General features: G+C 36.3%; 1 protein-coding gene across 1 annotated transcript; it reads left to right on the top strand.

Moving 5' to 3' along the window:
- Positions 1-2,972: 2,972 nt before the first annotated feature.
- lrrc8c (leucine rich repeat containing 8 VRAC subunit C) lies at positions 2,973-19,182 on the top strand. Its single transcript, XM_028443767.1, has 3 exons — positions 2,973-3,108; positions 8,960-9,102; positions 16,717-19,182. The coding sequence occupies exons 2-3, from the start codon at positions 8,965-8,967 to the stop codon at positions 18,964-18,966; spliced, it is 2,388 nt and encodes a 795-aa protein (XP_028299568.1). The 5' UTR covers positions 2,973-3,108; positions 8,960-8,964; the 3' UTR covers positions 18,967-19,182.
- Positions 19,183-20,300: the final 1,118 nt, after the last annotated feature.

Raw genomic sequence — 20,300 nt, 5'->3', positions numbered from 1 at the left:
ATAGGTTAAAGACCAGCATGTGGTTTTGCTTTGAACTCCAGCTGCTGAAGATACAAGAAGGAAGTGGCTGGATTTCATTTTTAATGGCAATGTCCCCTCCGCAGCAACAGTATAGCGCCAGGTAGCAGACACATTCTTATCGCCACAGCTCGCCTTTGACGTGATCTGATGTGTTGGTGACACAATGCGACGCAGCGGTTGAACCAAACAAATGATTATCACATTAAATTCACTATTCCTGTAGTTAATAGAGATGAGGAGGAGAAGAAAGTGACTCAGCAGCTTAACACTGTGGTGTTTGAAGTAGCTGAATGACTCCGCTGCTGCTGCTGCTGCTGCTGCTGCTGCTGCTGTGATAAACACACAACCTGAAATGCTGAGTCAGACTCACAATCACAATAGCTGCTTAAATATCATTATAAATAATATAATATGTGTTTTACTGTGATGTACAGTTTGTTGGCTGAAAACAACAGTGTGTGGATAGCAAAATAAAACCACTTTGGTGATCACTGAAGAAAAGAAAAAAGAATATAATGGAAAAGTTTAATATATTTTGTCTCTTGTTTCCTGCTAGCTTTTGAAAATCGCCTACCCTACCTTCAAGGCTTACAAATAATAAATACCCAAAATTCAGTGTCTCACAAAATTAGAACATTACATAAGATCAATTTCAAAAAGTGATATTTTCAACAGAAATGTCAGGTTTAGTTTAGTATGTTCATGCACTCAATACTTGGTTGGGCCCAGGGCCGGCCTTCCGGCCTGGAAACCCAGGCGGCCACCTAGGACGCTATCTGCTGGATGGGCCCCGATTTGCACCCCCAATTTTTTTTTTTTTTTTTATTTATTTATTTTTATTTTTTATGATAATTTAAAAATGTATAATAAATGTGAAACACACCCTTTACAATCAGTGTACATGCTTTTCTTAATTGAATATTAATGTCAATAATCTAATATTCTTCTGCCCATGTTTATATTATTTTAATTTTTGTTCTATTCCATATAATTATATTGTGTTGTTTGCACATGGTGTTCTTTGGTTTTGAGATTTGTGTTACTGACTAGTAAAACCAAACAGGAAAGTAGAAATTTCCTTGCATTGAAACTTTTACATTTTTATTTTTTTTACTTTTGATTGCACTGTTTTGTACTGAGCCCCTAAAGGGACACAGACATTTATTTTCATTTGTTTTATGCTCACGTAAAGCTTTACGTAAGGGAGCATGTAATAGTTTGAAGTGTGCACGTAAAATGTTTTACGTGCACGCTTATAAACGTCAGTCATCAGGCTGCATGCAAAGAGGTAATCATGTTAGAGGATCTAGTAAAGCTTTATTTCAGCCTTACGTTAGGGTTAGAGTGAACAATTACCTTTATATGCTCACTAACGCAATACTGGTATCACGTGCTCGTGTGTAACTTTTACGTGAGCACTCAATAAAAAAAAAAAAAAAAAAGAGTTACCTGTGTCCCTTTAGGGGGTCCGTAGATTTGCTTGCTTTTGGATTTTGTGCCATTGTTGTTATTGTTCCTTTGAGACATTTGCACTATTGTTATTTTGTTTTATAGTGCATTATTCTAACTTTTAAAATAGGTTGTATTTTTTTCAATGGTTTGTTGTTTCACAGAATTGCATTGTTTTGTTTTGATATATAAAATAAATAAATTATGTGTACAAACTGTTTGTAAATCTGAAAAATTATTTTTATTAATTTCGAGGGGATGGGGGGATGGGGGGGGGTTAAAGTCCACTCTTGGCTAGCTAGGATACAGAATGATCTTTTTTACAAAAGATACAAAAATGTTCACATTTATTTATTTTTTCAAAAGTGGGTTTAAAAGTGAGGTAATAAAGGTTTGACTTTAAAACGCGTTCATTGGTATTAGCACTTCGAGATGAATTTTGTTGAATAATAAATCTGTTGAAGTTGAATAATAAAGTTGAACAACACAAAGTTACTCCTACAATTCATATTAACTGATCATGAACCACATGAAATGGGAGAAAAGCATATAAAACAATGACAAATGTACACAGAATGACAGAAAAGTACACAAAACCACAACAAAATACATCAAATGACTCCAAAATACACAAATTGACTCCCACAACATGCATTATGTGTACAAACTGTTTGTAAATCTGAAAAATTATTTTTATTAATTTCGAGGGGATGGGGGGATGGGGGATGGGGGGGGGTTAAAGTCCACTCTTGCCTAGCTAGGATACAGAATGACCTAAAGGCGGGCCTGGTTGGGCCTCATTTGGCATGAATTACTGCAGCAATGCAGCGTAGCATGGAGGTCATCAACCTGTGGCGCTGCTCAGGTTGCTTTGATAGTAATTTACAAAAGATACAAAAATGTTCACATTTATTTATTTTTTCAAAAGTGGGTTTAAAAGTGAGGTAATAAAGGATTGACTTTAAAACGCGTTCATTGGTATTAGCACTTCGAGATGAATTTTGTTGAATAATAAATCTGTTGAAGTTGAATAATAAAGTTGAACAACACAAAGTGTAATGCGTTTTTAAAACACAGATTTCACAATAGTTCAAACTAAAATGTAATTCAAAAGCTAAAATTATATCAGCATCACTAACGACAGGTGATTTTTACCCAATATAATATACTCAATAAAAATGTCATCAAATGTATCAAAAATATGACCATACATGACAAAATAGAAAAGTATACTCAATAAAAAGTAATATGTTTTGATAACATTACTTTTATTTGGGTATATTATATTTGGTAATATAATCATCACCTTAACTCTAATTAGACTAATGGAGGAAGAAGAAAAGTGCTGTTGGTGTTCACTTTGTTTATTGATAGAAAAAAGTTATTCATACCATTGAATATATTTCAGTAATATATCATGATGTATTATGATACCCCCCTGGTCCCCCCCCCCCGGTCCCCATCCCTACTTCACGCCCCTGCTGCTGCTGCTGCTGCTGACGGTCTGTGAGGCTCCAGGAAGGAAAGGAAGGAAAGAAAAGGAGGGTCAGACCATAGGTTGGACTCACAGCAGAACATGATGATCATCAGAGAGCAGGACAGCTGAAGAACATCTGGAACAACAACAACAACAATAAGGTAAAACACTGTTATTATCATTAGCTCATTATGATTATGATTAATAAAGGAAAACACGTGATCATCTGACTGTGAAATGAGGAACTAAAGTAAAGCATCACCTTTACTTTTCCTGCTCAGTCCGAGGCTGTTTAACAGGAACTGGTTTTATTTGATTTTCCTCTCAGTGTAAATAATAAATGTGACTATATTAGCACTTTATAGCTAGTAAAGAAAAAGTCTATCTACTCCTGCAATGCGGCTCTAGTGTGTGTGTGTGTGTGTGTGTGTGTAGTTTCCTGTCAGGAAAGGACAAGGATAAACTCAGCTCAGCTCATTCAATGGCTCTGACTCATCAGAGGCTGGGCAGGACTTTTCCTTTACATCATAGACAACTGCCGGCCCGGGGGCCACATGCGGCCGTCGGTCTAATTCTGTGCAGCCCCCAAAAGTAAACACACAAAATGACAGAAAAATACCCAATAACAACGCCAAAAACTCAAATAAACTGTAGAAAAGTCAAAAATACACAAACAGTTACTCCTACAACTCAAATTAACTGATCATGAACCACATGAAATGGGAGAAAAGCATATAAAACAATGACAAAAGTCCACAGAATGACAGAAAAGTACACAAAACCACAACAAAATACATAAAATGACTCCAAAATACACAAATTGACTCCCACAACATGCACAACACAACAACAAAAACACAAACAAATTACAAATAAATACAAAATGACAACAAAAATACACAAAAACACAGAAGATAACAAAATAAGAGAAAACATTTAAAATAAAATAAACAAAATTGCTCCAAAATGACATGATGATTACAGAAATAAATATACAAAATGATGACAAAAAGAGACAAACCCTTTGTTTTTTTCTTGTATGAATGTTCATTGGTCATTATTCTAAATGCTTACATTAATATAATAACTTGGCGCTCAGATCTGACACATTTTTGTGGACACGCTGTGATAAAACATCTCTGCTTTACATCATCACTACATTTTTTATGATGTTCTCTCTCCACCAGTGCCGACAAATTATTTACTAGTTTTCTACTGTAAACAAGTTGCAAACCGAAAAAAATCAACATTTGAATTATTTTATTGTCTCAATTTACTTGTTGTGTAAACAATTATCTTAAAAAACTTTAATTTAATTTTTGAGGTTTTTTTTATCAACTCTTCACTGACTAACTTCTATAAAATTTAGTGGTGGAACTTGATAAAAAATAAATAAAAAATCTAATTAATTAATTGAAAATGAGTGAGGATGCAGGAGGCTACTGCTAGGCTAATGCTAATACTAGGTTAATGTTATTGTTAGGCTAATGCTAATACTAGGTTAATGTTATTGTTAGGCTAATGCTAATACTAGGTTAATGTTATTGTTAGGCTAATGCTAATGCTAGGTTAATGTTATTGTTAGGCTAATGCTAATACTAGGTTAATGTTATTGTTAGGCTAATGCTAATACTAGGTTAATGTTATTGTTAGGCTAATGCTAATACTATGTTAATGTTATTGTTAGGCTAATGCTAATACTAGGTTAATGTTATTGTTAGGCTAATGCTAATACTAGGTTAGTGTTATTGTTAGGCTAATGCTAATACTATGTTAATGTTATTGTTAGGCTAATGCTAATACTAGGTTAATGTTATTGTTAGGCTAATGCTAATACTAGGTTAATGTTATTGTTAGGCTAATGCTAATGCTAGGTTAATGTTATTGTTAGGCTAATGCTAATACTAGGTTAATGTTATTGTTAGGCTAATGCTAATACTAGGTTAATGTTATTGTTAGGCTAATGCTAATACTATGTTAATGTTATTGTTAGGCTAATGCTAATACTAGGTTAATGTTATTGTTAGGCTAATGCTAATACTAGGTTAGTGTTATTGTTAGGCTAATGCTAATACTATGTTAATGTTATTGTTAGGCTAATGCTAATACTAGGTTAATGTTATTGTTAGGCTAATGCTAATACTAGGTTAGTGTTATTGTTAGGCTAATGCTAATATTAGGCTCATGTTATTGTTAGGTTAGATCAGTGGTTCCCACACTTTTCACAGTCCCGTACCATGTACCCCCTACTCCTGCACACTTAAAAAAAAACATTTCTTTGTTTTCTGTTTTTCACAAATTTGCAAAAATCTAAATAAAAACTATTTCACATTGTCATTATAGGGTAATTTGAGGAAAGAGATTAATTTAAAATGATTTGGAATAAGGCTGTAACATGACAAAATGTGGAAAAAGTGAAGCTTTTCAGATGCACCGTAGGCCAATGTGTAATTTGTGGCAATGCATGGAGGCTCCTGACTGCTGTTCTATTTACATTATACTTTCCAATATTGTCATGTTGTTTTTCATTTTATTCACGCACCTCCTATGACAATTTGCGTACCCCTGGGGGTACCCGTACCCCACTTTGGAAATCTAGTGGTTAGGTTAGTATTATTGCTAGGCTAATGTTAATTTTAGGCTAACGCTAATAGTAGGTTAGTGCTAATCCTGATTTATACTAATGATAGCTTATGCTAAAGCTAGCTAATGCTAGATAACGCTAAGCTAATGGTAATGCTAAGCTAATGCGGGCAATGCACCTGCATCTTTACTTGCATTTTTGTCAGGAAATGCAAATATTCTAGTTAGACATTGTACATATTTAATCTCAATTAATGGTCTGACAATTTTTGACATGAGAAGCAACATTTTTCCAATTTAAATGTATTTTGGTATATGACTGAAACAAAGAACACAATAAATGAGATTAAACTACATAACTCCATTTCTAACACTTCTACATCACATTTCACTTCCTTTTCTGCACATTTTTTTTTCCACTTTCAAGATGTTTTCAGCACTTATGAACACTTTCCACCATCTTCCACCTAATGTCACATATGTTGAACCATTATTGTAACTTTTAACCTCTTTCACCATATTTTATGCTTAATTTTTCACCACATTCACCATTTGTCAGTATAAACTAATTGTTCTAATATTGACAATTTGAACCTTTTTTATCGCTTTTTCTGTTTGTTTTTATCCACTTTAATTTGCAACTTTAACCCATTTCTGTGGTTTTTAAAATCCCATTTCACCAACTTTTCCACCATTTTTGGTCACTTTTAACACATTTTTATTAGTGATTAAAACCAGGATTTCCATCTTTAAGATGACTATAATAATAATAAACGTTCCTGGATAACAGTGGATATTATTCAGATGAATAAATAAATGTGGTTATCACAGATTCATAGAACAATGGACCATCATTTTACTGACTTTATGGATGGACCCCAAAACCCCCTTATAGATGGTCCTGTCTCCACATGACTGTTCTTCAATGTTCATGTCTGTGTTGGTACAGTGGGGGTCCCTGCTCTCTGAAATCTTTATTTTGGGGGATCGCAGGCTGAAAAGGTTGAGAACCAGTGCTCTAAAGTTTAAATATCAATATGATTAAATAAGAAAAAAAGATGCAGGAACCAAACTTGAGCAACAATAAACCTTCAGAATGTGATAGAGACGAAGCAGATGAAATCAAAGACAAATAATCCAAACACTGAGTGTACATGTTTTCTTTGTTACTGAGATGAGCTGGATGACATGTAATGATTGTTTCCAGCTACTGTATCTGCAGCAGTCGCTCTATGATGGAACACATTATTAAACATATGCTCCCAGGCCTTTAGAGTGTGAATGAGTGTAGCCAGCCGACCTGAAACTGGATACTTTGCCTTTGCAGCACTTTACAGAAGGTGACCAGGGAACGAGGGAATGCAGAACACTGCTGTCTTTCATGCTCTGCTCTAAAAGGCTTATGGCCGCCCTGTTTGTGCACTAACTTCAGCTACACACACAGTGTTTATGACCTTCCCTTTGCATGATAAACAAGAAGTCATATTAGAGTTACAGTCTTTGTTTTTTAACAAATGTTACAAATGGTTTCATCTATAGACTTTGGTGGGAATTTTATTCTTGACCCACTTTCAAAATGTGCATGTCACAAATTGGCAGACAGTTATTAACAATTAAATTTAATCTCCAACATCAAAATATTGAGACCATATCTCTTTAAAAGGACTTTAAACATTTGCAAAATCTGTCTTTTATGATATTTTCTGACAGCAAAGGGAAAACATTGGCTGAGTTGGAAATGTCACACTAACATACTATACACCAATGTTTCTCAAAGGGGGGTACGTGCACCCCTAGGGGTCGGCAATGGGACTACCGAGGGTACTTGAGAAAGAGAGTGGAAAATGAACAAATATAAACATTAAAAATATGTGGTTTTATAATGTTTGCTTTGAGTTAAAAAGGATTATAACATTAAATATTACCAGCAACACACAAAACAACAACAAAAACACACAAAATAAGAGAAAAATATAATGAATAGTAAAAAGAACAAACAACAAAATACACAAAATGACACCGAAAAACACACGTGAAGAAAGAAAAATATTCACTGTTACCAGCAACACACAAAACAACAACAAATACACACTAAATGGGAAAAAGCACACACACACACACACACACACACACACACACACACACACACACACACACACACACACAGAGAAATGTTGATTAGAAAATGAACTGAAAATACAAAGGTCAGTGTTGGTTCCACATCAGGACCAAGATGACTGGAAATGATATAGAAATAAATCAATTCAGGAGGAACTAAATATTGTTTCATTCACTTATTTACAGAATGACATTATTTAAAATGTGTGTTTGAACTCATTCACTCATCATTATGATCTATAGATGTTTTTTTCATAAAACTCTGAGTAAAATGTTGTAGTCGGACAAAAAGTATGAGAACCACTGCTTTACACGACATACTGTCTGCAGAGCGTTCCCACTGAAGTCTACTTCCAAGTTTCCCAGGATGCATCTGGAACCTACAGTAAAAGCCTTGTTCACACTGAGGCTAAATATCTCTGTTGATTCTCCACCTTTACTTTGAAAGTTCTGAAAACATTTGAAGCGAGAAAGTGACCAAGTAGAATATCAACATGTGATGATTTGATCCATAAAACTCACGTAGACACATTTCATTCACACATTTTCAGAAAGTCCATATTGTCCACCATTTACTATACTGACGTACCTTCCAGTGAACTTCAAAATAAGAGCCCTATTTACAAAAGAGTTTAAAAACGAATGGAAAACAAGAAGAGAAGCTTTAATTTTGAAAAGGAAATGTTTGATTTTTAGATTCTGAGTTTACATCGTACTGAGATCGATTAGGAGCATGCGTACTGCCGGAAAATTAATTTTTGCTAGTTCTGCTGTGAGTTTCATACTTCCACCGTGCTGAGATTGAAAATTCAATTTATGAATAATAAAACGTATTTCATAATAATATTACCTTATTTAACAATTTAATGGCCATATTCTATTATTGTCTGTTATTTATCAAAATGTTGTTTTTTTTATTTCATTATGACTCTTTTGGGCTTCCATACTTTAAGGATCACAACATGACTTATTTGAATAGAATAAAACAGTTTTTCTCATCAGATCCAAACATAATGCAAACTGTGATTAGATACTGGTTAAATAAGCGACTTGGTCGAAGGTGTTGCTTTATTGTTCGTAGCCACTGGTATGATTGATGAATTATTTAAAGCCAGACGACGTGTGGTCATCACCACAAGATAGAAATAAGAAACATTACAAATACTTCATAGTTTAACACTGTTAAATAACTCAGTCTGATCATAACCTTTAAGACACATGTTCATATGAATCTTTATATTTTGAGATAACAAAGGGATTTTAACACATTGTAGTAGGTGTCCTGAAGACTGAATTTATTTTTATTTACAGGCATTATGATCCCTGTGATGGAATTCCGTCAGTTCTCTGAACAACAGCCAGCGTTCAGGGTCCTAAAGCCGTGGTGGGACGTGTTCACAGACTATCTGTCAGTCATCATGCTGATGATCGGCGTGTTTGGATGTACTCTACAGGTCAGTAGTAATGTCTGTACAGTGATGAAAAACATTGGCTTTCAGGGTCACCTTTTCAACCACAGCAATGCTAAACATTAAAGTGGGAGTTTTTACCAACTTTTATTGGATTTGTCATTTAGATTACAGATTCTTTTAGTAGAGTCATTACAACAGTGTTGGTTCCAGTGACGTGCCGTGACCACTAGGGTTGGGTAGGCACATTGCAAATCGAGACCATCAATGACATTTTCATATGTTTCTGCTGTCAAGTGTTAATTCAATTCAAATGAATTTTATTTGTATAAAGCAATTTACAACAAAGTCATCTCAATGCGCTTATCAAAATATAAAATTCATAACAAGAAAAAAAAAAAACCCAATTAGAGCCAAATGAACAAGTATTTATCATCTAACAAAATCAACATCATAAACACCATTAAAGAAACATAAACAATTATTTAATATAGCCTCCATACTCTCCAACAACATATATCTGTTGTTTGTGTTGGAAACACAGAAACATGGAGAAAATTACAACAACAACAACTCAGAACATCCTCAGTGAGGATCATCCACAAAGTCAATCCTTCCTTTTGTACCAGACTGTGCAGCTGTTCCAGGAAATAGCGCTGTTTAGTAATTTGGGCTATGAAACGCACAAAATGCTGACACTTTCAAACTTATAGGTACTGTAGACTATTGGAAATGGAAAAATAAATAATTTACAATTATATTATAATTAAAACAAACAATCAAAATATCAATTCACCCTTGGGTAGGCACTGTCTACCTTGCCTACCCTGACTGCACGTCACTGTTTGGTTCTCATAAGGTTATATAATGGATTGAGTTCGTTACTGTAAATATACACAAAGCCTCATCAACTAAAGAAGAATAAAACATTTCATAGGATAATGGAGTATAACTAACTCTACTTTCTATATTAGGACTCACAAACACACATTCCTGGCTTTTACAACGCGCCCTGTGTGCTGTAACAGAAACATTCACCCATGGAAACATTTAATAGACTCAGCTTTTTCAAAACCTGTGAGCTGGTCCATGACTTCTCTATGCTAACTAGTGGTGGCTAAAGTAGCCAAGATTTGTACTCAACTATGAGTACCGTTAATTTAGATGAACATGACTCAAGTAAAACTAAAAAGTAGTTCTACACATAGTTACTCAAGTAAGAGTATGTAAGTATTCAGTCAAAAAACACCACTCAAGTACTAGTCTATAAGGTGAAAATGGATTGAATGTGAGGCCAGTGATATACTTTCTAATGTTTCTTCCATTGATTCAACAACATAATTCATGTATAATAATCGCTTTATTTCTGTGTGTGTGTGGTCATGTGACTGCCTGGCTCTGTTTGATGGGTGAAATACAGTCCAACGTGTGCCAGAGGCAGACGTCTCTGACAAAACCAAAACAAATCAGTCGTGCAAGCAGTGATAGATGTAAAAATAAAAGTAGCGAGTTTAATGTAACTCAGTGTTACTCAAATAAATGTAACAGAGTAAATGTAGCTCTTTTCCATGTTATAAGATTAGGAGGAAAAACTGTCAAATGTACCTAAAAGCAGTGGTTCTCAACCTTTTCAGCCCACGACCCCCAAAATAAAGGTCCCAGAGAGCAGGGACCCCCACTGTAGCTGAAGGTGGTTGAACACAGACATGAACATTGAAGAACAGTCATGTGGAGACAGGACCATCTATAAGGGGGAATAAAGGGGAGAGATTTTTGGGGTCCATCCATAAAGTCAGTAAAATGATGGTCCATTGTTCTATGAATCTGTGATAACCACATTTATTTATTCATCTGAATAATATCCACTGTTATCCAGGAATGTTTATTATTATTATAGTCATCGTATAGATGGAAATCCTGGTTTTAATCACAAATAAAATGTGTTCAAAGTGACCAAAAATGGTGGAAAAGGTGGTGAAATGGGATTTTAAAAACCACTGAAATAGATAAAAAGTTTTGAATTAGAGTGGATAAAAACAGAAAAAGTGCTAAAAAGGGTTCAAAGTGTCAATATTGGAAAAATTAGTTTAAACTGGATAATATTAGGCATGACAAATGACGAATGAGTTTAAATTGATAAAAATAATCATGAAATATGGTAAAAAGAGGTTAAAAGTGACAGTAATGGGTCAACGTGTGACATTAGGTGGAAAAGTGGTGGAAAGGGTTTATTAGTGCTGAACATGTCTTGAAGGTGGAAAAAATGTGCAGAACAGTCATTGAAACGTGATGTAGAAGTGTCAGAAATGGGAGAAATGTAGCAAAAATACATTAAAAGGAGCAAAAATATGGCAAGGAAATGTGATATATATATAATATCCAGGAAGTGGAGTTGCATAAGGACCAATACAAACTGAAAGCTCATATGAACACTTTTCAGATCATACAATATAGCAGCTGAGATTCAGACGCTTGTCTCTCCATGTCTTCCATCCCTAATGGTTTTAAGTGCACATTTCCCGTTATTAGTTCGTCAGAGTGAGCAGCTGCTTTTGGTTATTTACCAGAAAAGTTCCAAAGGCATTTGCTGTTTACACGTAAAGGTTCATGGCTGACACGCTCACGTAATCAAAGAATAACACACAGCAGACAAGTTACACAACAGAGGAATGTGGTAAAGGTGATACAAACAAATGAAAGATGCTAGTTTTTACATGGAGTCTTTGTATAAAGCTGTCCACTATCATGCTTTGTAACACATGGGGTCACAAAGCTACACTATTTAACAACTACACAAGGTTTTGTCTTCAAAGCTGTTGGAAAAGGTTCAACGTTAGTTAGATTAGGGAGTTCCATTTCCTCTGTGTTATCTTAGAGTCCTCCTGTAAAACAGACGTTCTTAACCTTTTCAGTCCCAAACCTCCAAAATAAAGGTTCCAGAGAGCGGGGACCCCCACTGTAGCTGAAGGTGGTTGAACACAGACATTAACATTGAAGATGTGGAGACAGGACCATCTATAAGGGGGAATAAAGGGGAGAGATTTTTGGGGTCCATCCATAAAGTCAGTAAAATGATGGTCCATTGTTCTATGAATCTGTGATAACCACATTTATTTATTCATCTGAATAATATCCACTGTTATCCAGTTACGTTTATTATTATTATTATTATAGTCATCTTACAGATGGAAATCCTGGTTTTAATCACAAATAAAATGGGTTAAAAGTGACCAAAAATGGTGGAAAAGGTGGTGAAATGGGATTTTAAAAAACATAGAAATTGGTTAAAAGTTGCAAATTAGAGTGGATAAAAACAGACAGAAAAAGTGGTAAAAAAGGATCAAATTGTCAATATTGGAACAATTAGTTTAAACTGGAAAATATTAGGCATGACAAATGGTGAAAGGGGTTAAATTGAAATATGGTGAAAAGAGGTTAAAAATGACAATAATGGGTCAAGATATGCAACATTAGGTGGAAAAAGTGGTGGAAACTAAGAGTGTAACTAGTCCCAAAGTTTTCTCGTGGTTGTCATGGTTGTCAGAATTTTATTTTCCTGTTTCTTCAGACAATTTTGCCTTTACACCATGAAAAACTATAGCAGAAAACAATATAACAAATCATAAGAAACACAAATCAACATTAAACATCCACACACAACAAAACATCTTCACATACCGTGTGCACCTTCAGTGCAAACATTTAGGAGAGGTTAGATGTTCATCAGTCCATTCTTTTTTCTCATACTGCTGTGTGTCCATGGCTCAGCAAACTCTTCGAATATATATGTATATATATATATATATAACCACCTGAGGTCAGTAGCACAACAGTCAAATTAAAAATAGTGGATTTAATAACTTAAATTACCAATAAGTATATTCATTTCTAATACAAAGAAAAGGAATGTACTTCCTGTGACAGCCACAAAGGCTTTATAAGTGCTGAAAATGTCTTCAAAGTAGAAAAAAAGTGTAGAAAAGGCATTGAAATTAGATGGAGAAGTGTCAGAAATGGGAGTAATGTAGCAAAAATGCATTAAAAAAAAGTGATTAAAATAGGTTAAATGGGCTCAAATTATTAAGAAAATATTCTTAGCTTCTTGAAGGTATCTGACGACCCCATCCCAGTGTCTCACAGCCCCAAATGGGGTCCTGAGCCCAAGGTTTAGAGCCCCTACTGTAGACAAATGCATAGTCATGTTATTACTTCTTTCTACTGTGATTTTTTTATGACGTTTTTATTCATAAATGTATACATTTCTGATGTATTGATGGCAAAGTGTCAGAAATGGGAATAATGTAGCAAAAATGCATTAAAAGGAGCAAAAATAAGGCAAGAAAAAGTGATGAAAATAGGTTAAAATATGGCAAGTTTGGTGTCGTTGCAGAACAAGTTCTGATGAACTACGGCCCATCCTGCGGAATAGCACGTACCACGTTCCCGAGAATTCAGTCAAATGACTCGGTTCTGCCGAGTAAAAAAAAGGTCTCCAAGAAGCTCTAGACATCCACTCATAGACTATTCATGTCAAATTACAGCCTGATTCAACGAGCAATAACGCAGCCCCCTGGCGCCCCCGTGTCACATACAAAGTAATGAGCCTCCCTCATATATTGGTATGTGTCAATGATTTGGTAGCACCAACGGTCGCAATATTTCACTCACAAACAGATGAGAAAGTGACTTTAATGGAAATTGCCCCTAATAAAATTGAGCAAGGCAAAATCGTAATCTACGTTGAATTACCTTTGAAATAATATATCACACGACTATGTTCCCATACATTTGGAAATGACCAGAAATGGGGGGTTTAAAAAAAAGGTCTCCCAGCATCTCATCATATTCATTCATAGAGTATTCATACCAAACTGCATTCCAATCTAATGAGAAATAACGGGAGTAGTCATTTAAAAAATGGGGCCCCCTGGCGCCCCCGTGACACATACGGGATAATGGGCCCCATTTAGTGATTGGCATGTGTCAATGATTTGTTACCACCAACCGTCGTACTATTTGAATTGTAAATAAATGAGAAATCCACTTTTGTTTTTTTTTTCTTTTGGGCCCCAAATCAAAAATCAGGCTCCGAGCGTCGATGCGTACACATCCATAGATTATAGCTACCACATGTCAGACCGATCCGTTCATGAATAACAGAGGAGTAGTGATTTTATCTAGTGTACACAACAACAACAACAACAACAACAACATGAGGGCATTTTGAGTTCGGTAGCTCCGCCTAAAAAAAGTGTAAGACAAAGCAAAAATGGGCTCAAATTGTTCTTGAAGGCCTCTGGCGACCCCCTCCCAGTGTCTCACAACCTCAAATGGAATCCTGACCCCAAGGTTGAGAACCCCTGGTTAAGATGGGTCCTTTTTATTCTGTCCACTCTGAACATGTGTAGGCGTATGTCAGGATATTCTTGTTTCTTATCATAAACCAAAACACAAATGTTCATTAGAGCATGTTTGTGTGTACATGTGTTTGTGTGAGACTGACTATCGACCTGTACAAAGTGTTTCCTTTTTAACACTTATCGTCTCCATTGTTATAGTCCATTAACATTGATCTGGATAAGAGAAGGTAGAAGATGGATAACATCGTTTAAATAGATCAAATAAAGTAGGACTAAATACAAAGAGCTGGGAATTGATTAAAAAAATTAAATAATTAATCGCAAATCTGAAATAAAATGTGCGCGATTAATCACAATTAATTGCAATCAAAAAATGCCAGCAATTAATCACAGTTTATTGCAATGTCAGCTTCTAATAAACATGCAAAATTGTAGAAAAAAAGGTTTATTTTAATAAAAAAATAGCATAGAAAGTGTCTAACTCTGAGGTGTAACAAAAAATAACTTAATACGTCTTTAAAAGACAAAGCTTATAACAAATACATATCTTTTGATTCAAAACAGTGTTTGTGCAACATTGTACTATTCTATAATGTAAACGATGAACAGAAAATTAGAACCTCAGCTGTAAAGCTGGTATAATTAGCTTATTTAAAACTGTGTTTGAAATGCAATGATGTAACGTAAACAATGTACAGTCATTTTTCACAGCAGCAGTAGAACATTAGCATACCTGTCAAGTATCCGGGAAACTCCCATTTTTTACCCTTCATTCTTTCTGGTCAGACTTTATTTGATAAAATTATCTAGATTTATATCATATATCACTATTTTGAGAAAATAAATTGAGATATGAGTTTTGGTTCATATCACCAGCCCTAGTAGGAATGTTCACAGCATCTTAATATTAATAAAGGTCGACCTACCAGATTATAATCATATAACTGTATTTAGTAAGCGGTTGACAAGTGGCTACTTTAGAACTCTTGTACACCTGTATTAAAATATAAGGGATACTGGAGCTTGGATGGGCGGGTGGGACGGCTCGTAGTGGGTGCCAGAAAATTTCCCTTATTTTCAAATCCAAAACTTGACAGGTATGCTTTAGTAACAAAAGTACATTAGTTTCAATGGTTCCTATCAGTAAATTAATGCAATAACTGGAATTTTCTGGCCGTTCAAAACCCTCTGCAAACAAAATAACCATCTTTCTTCTGGGGTTTGTTGTACAACGTGTCGATTTTGGAAAAAATGTTTTTTCTGGCAGGACGTTTACACGTGGTGTCCCTCGATGCAGTTTGAAGTACCTGACACAATCCCACATCTTCAACAATATTTGTAGAATGGCAATGTGTAGCTATCCAACAAGCAATTGCATTGGTTAACTTGTCATTAATCTGTCGGCCTCTCGCACCAAACCTCTCCTCGAGTTGTTTGTCGTAGTCCGTCGGGTCTGCCTGACGCCGCCGTCGCTGAACCCAGATGCTTCACTCGTAGATGGTACATTTAGGAAGAACTATTGCAGTGGTAATTAAATTCCCCTTTGCATTGCACACATACAGTAACTTTTGTCTTGTCCACACCCCCTTCTGGTCATACTGTAAAGCTAAACTGTCCATTTAGAAGTGTGTGTTTTGAGTGTTCCATTGCTAGCTCAGGCTGTAGCAGCATTAGCTACAGGAAACGGAAGTGTGTCTTCTTCTGTGAAAAAATGGTGCATTGGGTGTCTATGGCACATTACTGTCTATGCTCTATATGGAGTTTATCATTGTACTGCGTCTAGGCACGCAAATTAATAAAGTGGTCAAATTAATCGATGCGTCAATTAATTTTAAAGCTTTAATAGGAAAAAATTTACACAAATTGTTAACGCCATAATTAAAACCTATATTTTTATTGATTATGAAGCATAACAAGGTAACCAATAGATAGGAAATAGATTAGATGATAGATATTTGTTTTTAGTGTATTTTACAGCTAATTTAGGACCCGTTATCATAAGAGATGCTAACAGAAAGCTAACACAAGAGGAAGGTGTCATTTTATTCGGCTGTTTATTCAAGGTTCAGTAATTGTGATTAATTGAATTTTAACTTTAGTAATTGAGAATGTAACTGTAATTATTTTTCAGTGGAAAAACAGTAATTGTAATTTTAATTTTAATTGGAAAAAATGCCTGTCATTGTAATCATAATTTGGTAGTAATTGAACATGGATAATTGAAGACGTAATTGTAATTGAAAAATGTGATTGACTCCAACCCTGAACGTTGCTGAAGCTGATGTTTGATTTGTTTCAGGTGATGCAAGACAAAATCATCTGCCTTCCTCAGAGAACACTGTCACACCAAAGCAACACCAGTGAAGTGGACTTAAATGTACTCTTACACATGAAATCCAATTCCTCTGCCGCGCCGAGGGAAATGACAGGCCTTAAAACAGATCTGGATCTTCAACAGTACAGCTTCATCAATCAGATGTGTTATGAAAAGGCTCTTCATTGGTATGCCAAGTACTTTCCCTATTTGGTTCTCATACACACTCTGGTTTTTATGGTGTGCAGCAACTTTTGGTTCAAATTTCCCGGCTCCAGCTCCAAAATTGAGCACTTTATCTCGATGCTTGGAAAATGCTTCGACTCTCCGTGGACTACACGAGCACTCTCTGAAGTATCCGGAGAAAACCCAGAGGAAAAAGAACAGAAGAAAAGCTGCACCAATGGATCAAATACCGCTATGTCACCTGGGGAAGGCAGTTTGGAGAAATCCCAGTCCCTTCGATCTATTCCAGAGAAAATTGTAGTCGACAAACCATCAGCGAGTGTTCTGGACAAAAAAGAAGGAGAGCAAGCTAAAGCTCTTTTTGAGAAGGTGAAGAAGTTCCGGTTGCACGTTGAAGAGGGTGATATCCTCTACCTGATGTATGTTCGTCAGACTGTTTTCAAAGTGATCAAATTTCTCCTGATTATTGCTTATAACAGCTCTCTGGTCAACAAAGTACGGAATCGCATACGCTGCGAGGTTGAAATCCAGGATATGACGGGCTACAAAGTCTTTGAATGTAACCACACCATGGCTCATCTATTTTCTAAGCTGTCCTACTGTTACTTGTGCTTGGTGGCGCTCTACGGGCTAACAAGTCTGTACACCTCCTACTGGCTTTTCTATCGCTCACTGAAGGAATACTCCTTTGAGTACGTGCGGCAGGAAACAGGAATCGACGACATCCCTGATGTTAAGAACGACTTTGCCTTCATGCTGCACATGATCGATCAGTACGATCCCTTGTACTCGAAGCGTTTTGCTGTTTTCCTTTCCGAGGTTAGCGAGAACAAACTCAAGCAGCTCAACCTCAACCATGAATGGACCGCAGAGAAACTGCGTCAGAGACTGCAGATTAACGCTAACAACAGGCTGGAGCTTCAGCTGTTCATGCTCCCGGGTTTACCGGACACCGTCTTTGAGCTGTCGGAGCTTCAGTCGTTGAAGCTGGAGATCATCAACAACGCCACCATTCCTGCCCCCATTTCTCAGCTGGAGAACCTTCAGGAACTGTCTCTTTACCAATGCTGTTTAAAGCTGCACACAACCGCTACCTCCTTCCTGAAAGAAAACCTGAAGGTGCTTCGTGTGAAATTTGACGATTACAGGGAACTTCCAAACTGGATGTATGGCCTACGCAACTTGGAGGAGCTCTATCTCACCGGGTCACTCAGCCCTGATGCCTCGAAGAACATAGCTCTCGAGTCTTTGAGAGAAATGAAGTGTCTGAAAACTCTGTCCCTCAAGACCAATTTGACCAAAGTTCCCCAGGCAATTGTGGATGTTTCGAGCCATCTGCAGCGCCTGTACTTACAAAACGACGGCACAAAGCTGGTGATGCTCAACAACTTAAAAAAGATGACAAATCTGATTGAGCTGGAGCTTGTGCGTTGTGACCTGGAGCGTATTCCGCATGCCATCTTTAGCCTCACGACTCTACAGGAGCTTGACCTGAAAGAAAACAACCTTCGCTCCATTGAGGAGATTGTCAGTTTCCAACATCTTCGAAAGCTTACGTGCCTCAAACTGTGGTACAACAGCATCATGTATATCCCGGAGCATATCAAAAAGCTCGGCAGCCTGGAGCGCCTCTACTTCAGCAACAACAAGATCGAGATATTACCCTCACATCTGTTTCTGTGCAACAAGCTGCGTTACCTGGACCTCTCCAACAACGACATCCGCTTCATACCGCCTGAAATTGGAGTCCTTCAGAGCCTGCAGTACTTCTCTGTGACTTATAACAAAATTGAAAACCTACCAGATGAGCTTTTCTTTTGCAAAAAGCTCAAAACCTTAAAGCTGGGCAAGAATTCGCTGTCCTTGCTCTCACCAAAAGTTTCATATCTTGCTTCGCTGACCTACCTGGACCTCAAAGGAAACCACTTTGAGTTTCTGCCTCAGGAACTGGGTTGCTGTCGCACGTTGAAGCGCAGTGGCCTTATTGTGGAGGAGACTCTGTTTGAAACTCTGCCCTCAGGTGTAAGGGACCAGATGAAGGCGGAGTGAGGTGCCTTTATGCAGCCATAGTGCCTGTTGTTTTTACCTGCTGCTAATCATGAGCATTTTTATACAAAATCAGAATATAAGACACAGAGGAAAGCTACAATAGCCTCATATGAAGGCTTTTTTATTATTCACGAGTTATGAAACAACACAAAGTTGGGGTCCAAAATAGAAATGAAGAAGTTGTATAAAGAAAAATTACCAGTAACAAGTTTTTTACATAAGGCTGACATTATGCTGTCAGTATCTGTCATTAGCATGATTAAAGTGTCATGAAGGCTGTCATTAAGTGTCGTTCGCAACATTATGACACCTTTGGAGCTATATTGGCATTTTTTTGTGTTAGGTGGAGGGATGTAGTTGGGTTATGTAGGTTTAGGGTTAAGTTTAGGGTTAGGGGTTAGGGTAATGAAGGGTTAGGGTAGCAAGCAAAGCTTTATTACAGCCTTCATGACACCTTAATCATGCTAATGACAGATACTGACAGCGTAATGTCAGCCTTTAGCCTTATAGATAAAATTTCAACTAAAATGTTACCAAATAGTTTTTTTCTTACATTCTCTCATGCAGTTATGGGCCAATGAAAATAGTAAAAAAAAATATATGTTCATATTTCCAGAGTGTGTGACCCAAGAACAAATGCATATATGTGACTAATCATTAGTGATGTGAACAGTCTATGTTCATAGCTCTAAGCTGGTCACATTACAGGGAGCTGAGACATATGCTAAGCAGTTTACTGAAGACCCAAACATGTTCCAGACCCAAACACACACTGACTTTGTGACTATTTAGAGGAGCTGACATGTCCACCAGATAGGATGTAGAGCATTATATATTCTGAGAGAGTAGGTGGAGCTTATTAATATACCATATTTACCTTTTCTATGTGATGGAGTTACAGACATATTGGAAGATGAAGATGGAAGAACAATAGGGACACACACCTTCTCACTAAATTGTCCATATCTCAAAAAGTATTCATCAGATCAAACAAAATATGCAGTGTGAATATTGAATAATCACAAAACAATTGGTAAAAATTTCACAGTTTTTGCGGCATTTGTTGAAATGACATAAAATGATCTTAAAGAGTTACTGTAAGTCAAATTTTTAGAAAGATAATGCTGTTATTTTTATTTTTGTCAGAAACTATGATAGACTTGCTAATATTATTCATGTACACGTGTGACATCTATACAACTGTCGTACCAACTCATTCCCTAATTGTTTTTATGCTAAGCTAGCTGTCTGCTAGCTCTAACCTTGTATACAGGTTTGAGAGTGATAAAAATAAACAATCACGTTTTCCAACATGCCAAACAACTATCTAGTAT

The sequence above is a fragment of the Gouania willdenowi genome, chromosome 4, assembly GCF_900634775.1.
Source record: "Gouania willdenowi chromosome 4, fGouWil2.1, whole genome shotgun sequence".
Lineage (NCBI taxonomy): Eukaryota > Metazoa > Chordata > Actinopteri > Blenniiformes > Gobiesocidae > Gouania > Gouania willdenowi.
This window is presented reverse-complemented; position numbering and strand designations above follow the sequence as displayed.

What these genes read in the sequence shown, in the direction of transcription:
- lrrc8c (XM_028443767.1), top strand. Translation starts at nt 8,965, where the DNA reads ATGATCCCTGTGATGGAATTCCGTCAGTTCTCTGAACAACAGCCAGCG. An exon ending in TGTTTGGATGTACTCTACAG is followed by an intron (nt 9,103 to 16,716) that starts GTCAGTAGTAAT and finishes GATTTGTTTCAG; the next exon opens with GTGATGCAAGACAAAATCAT.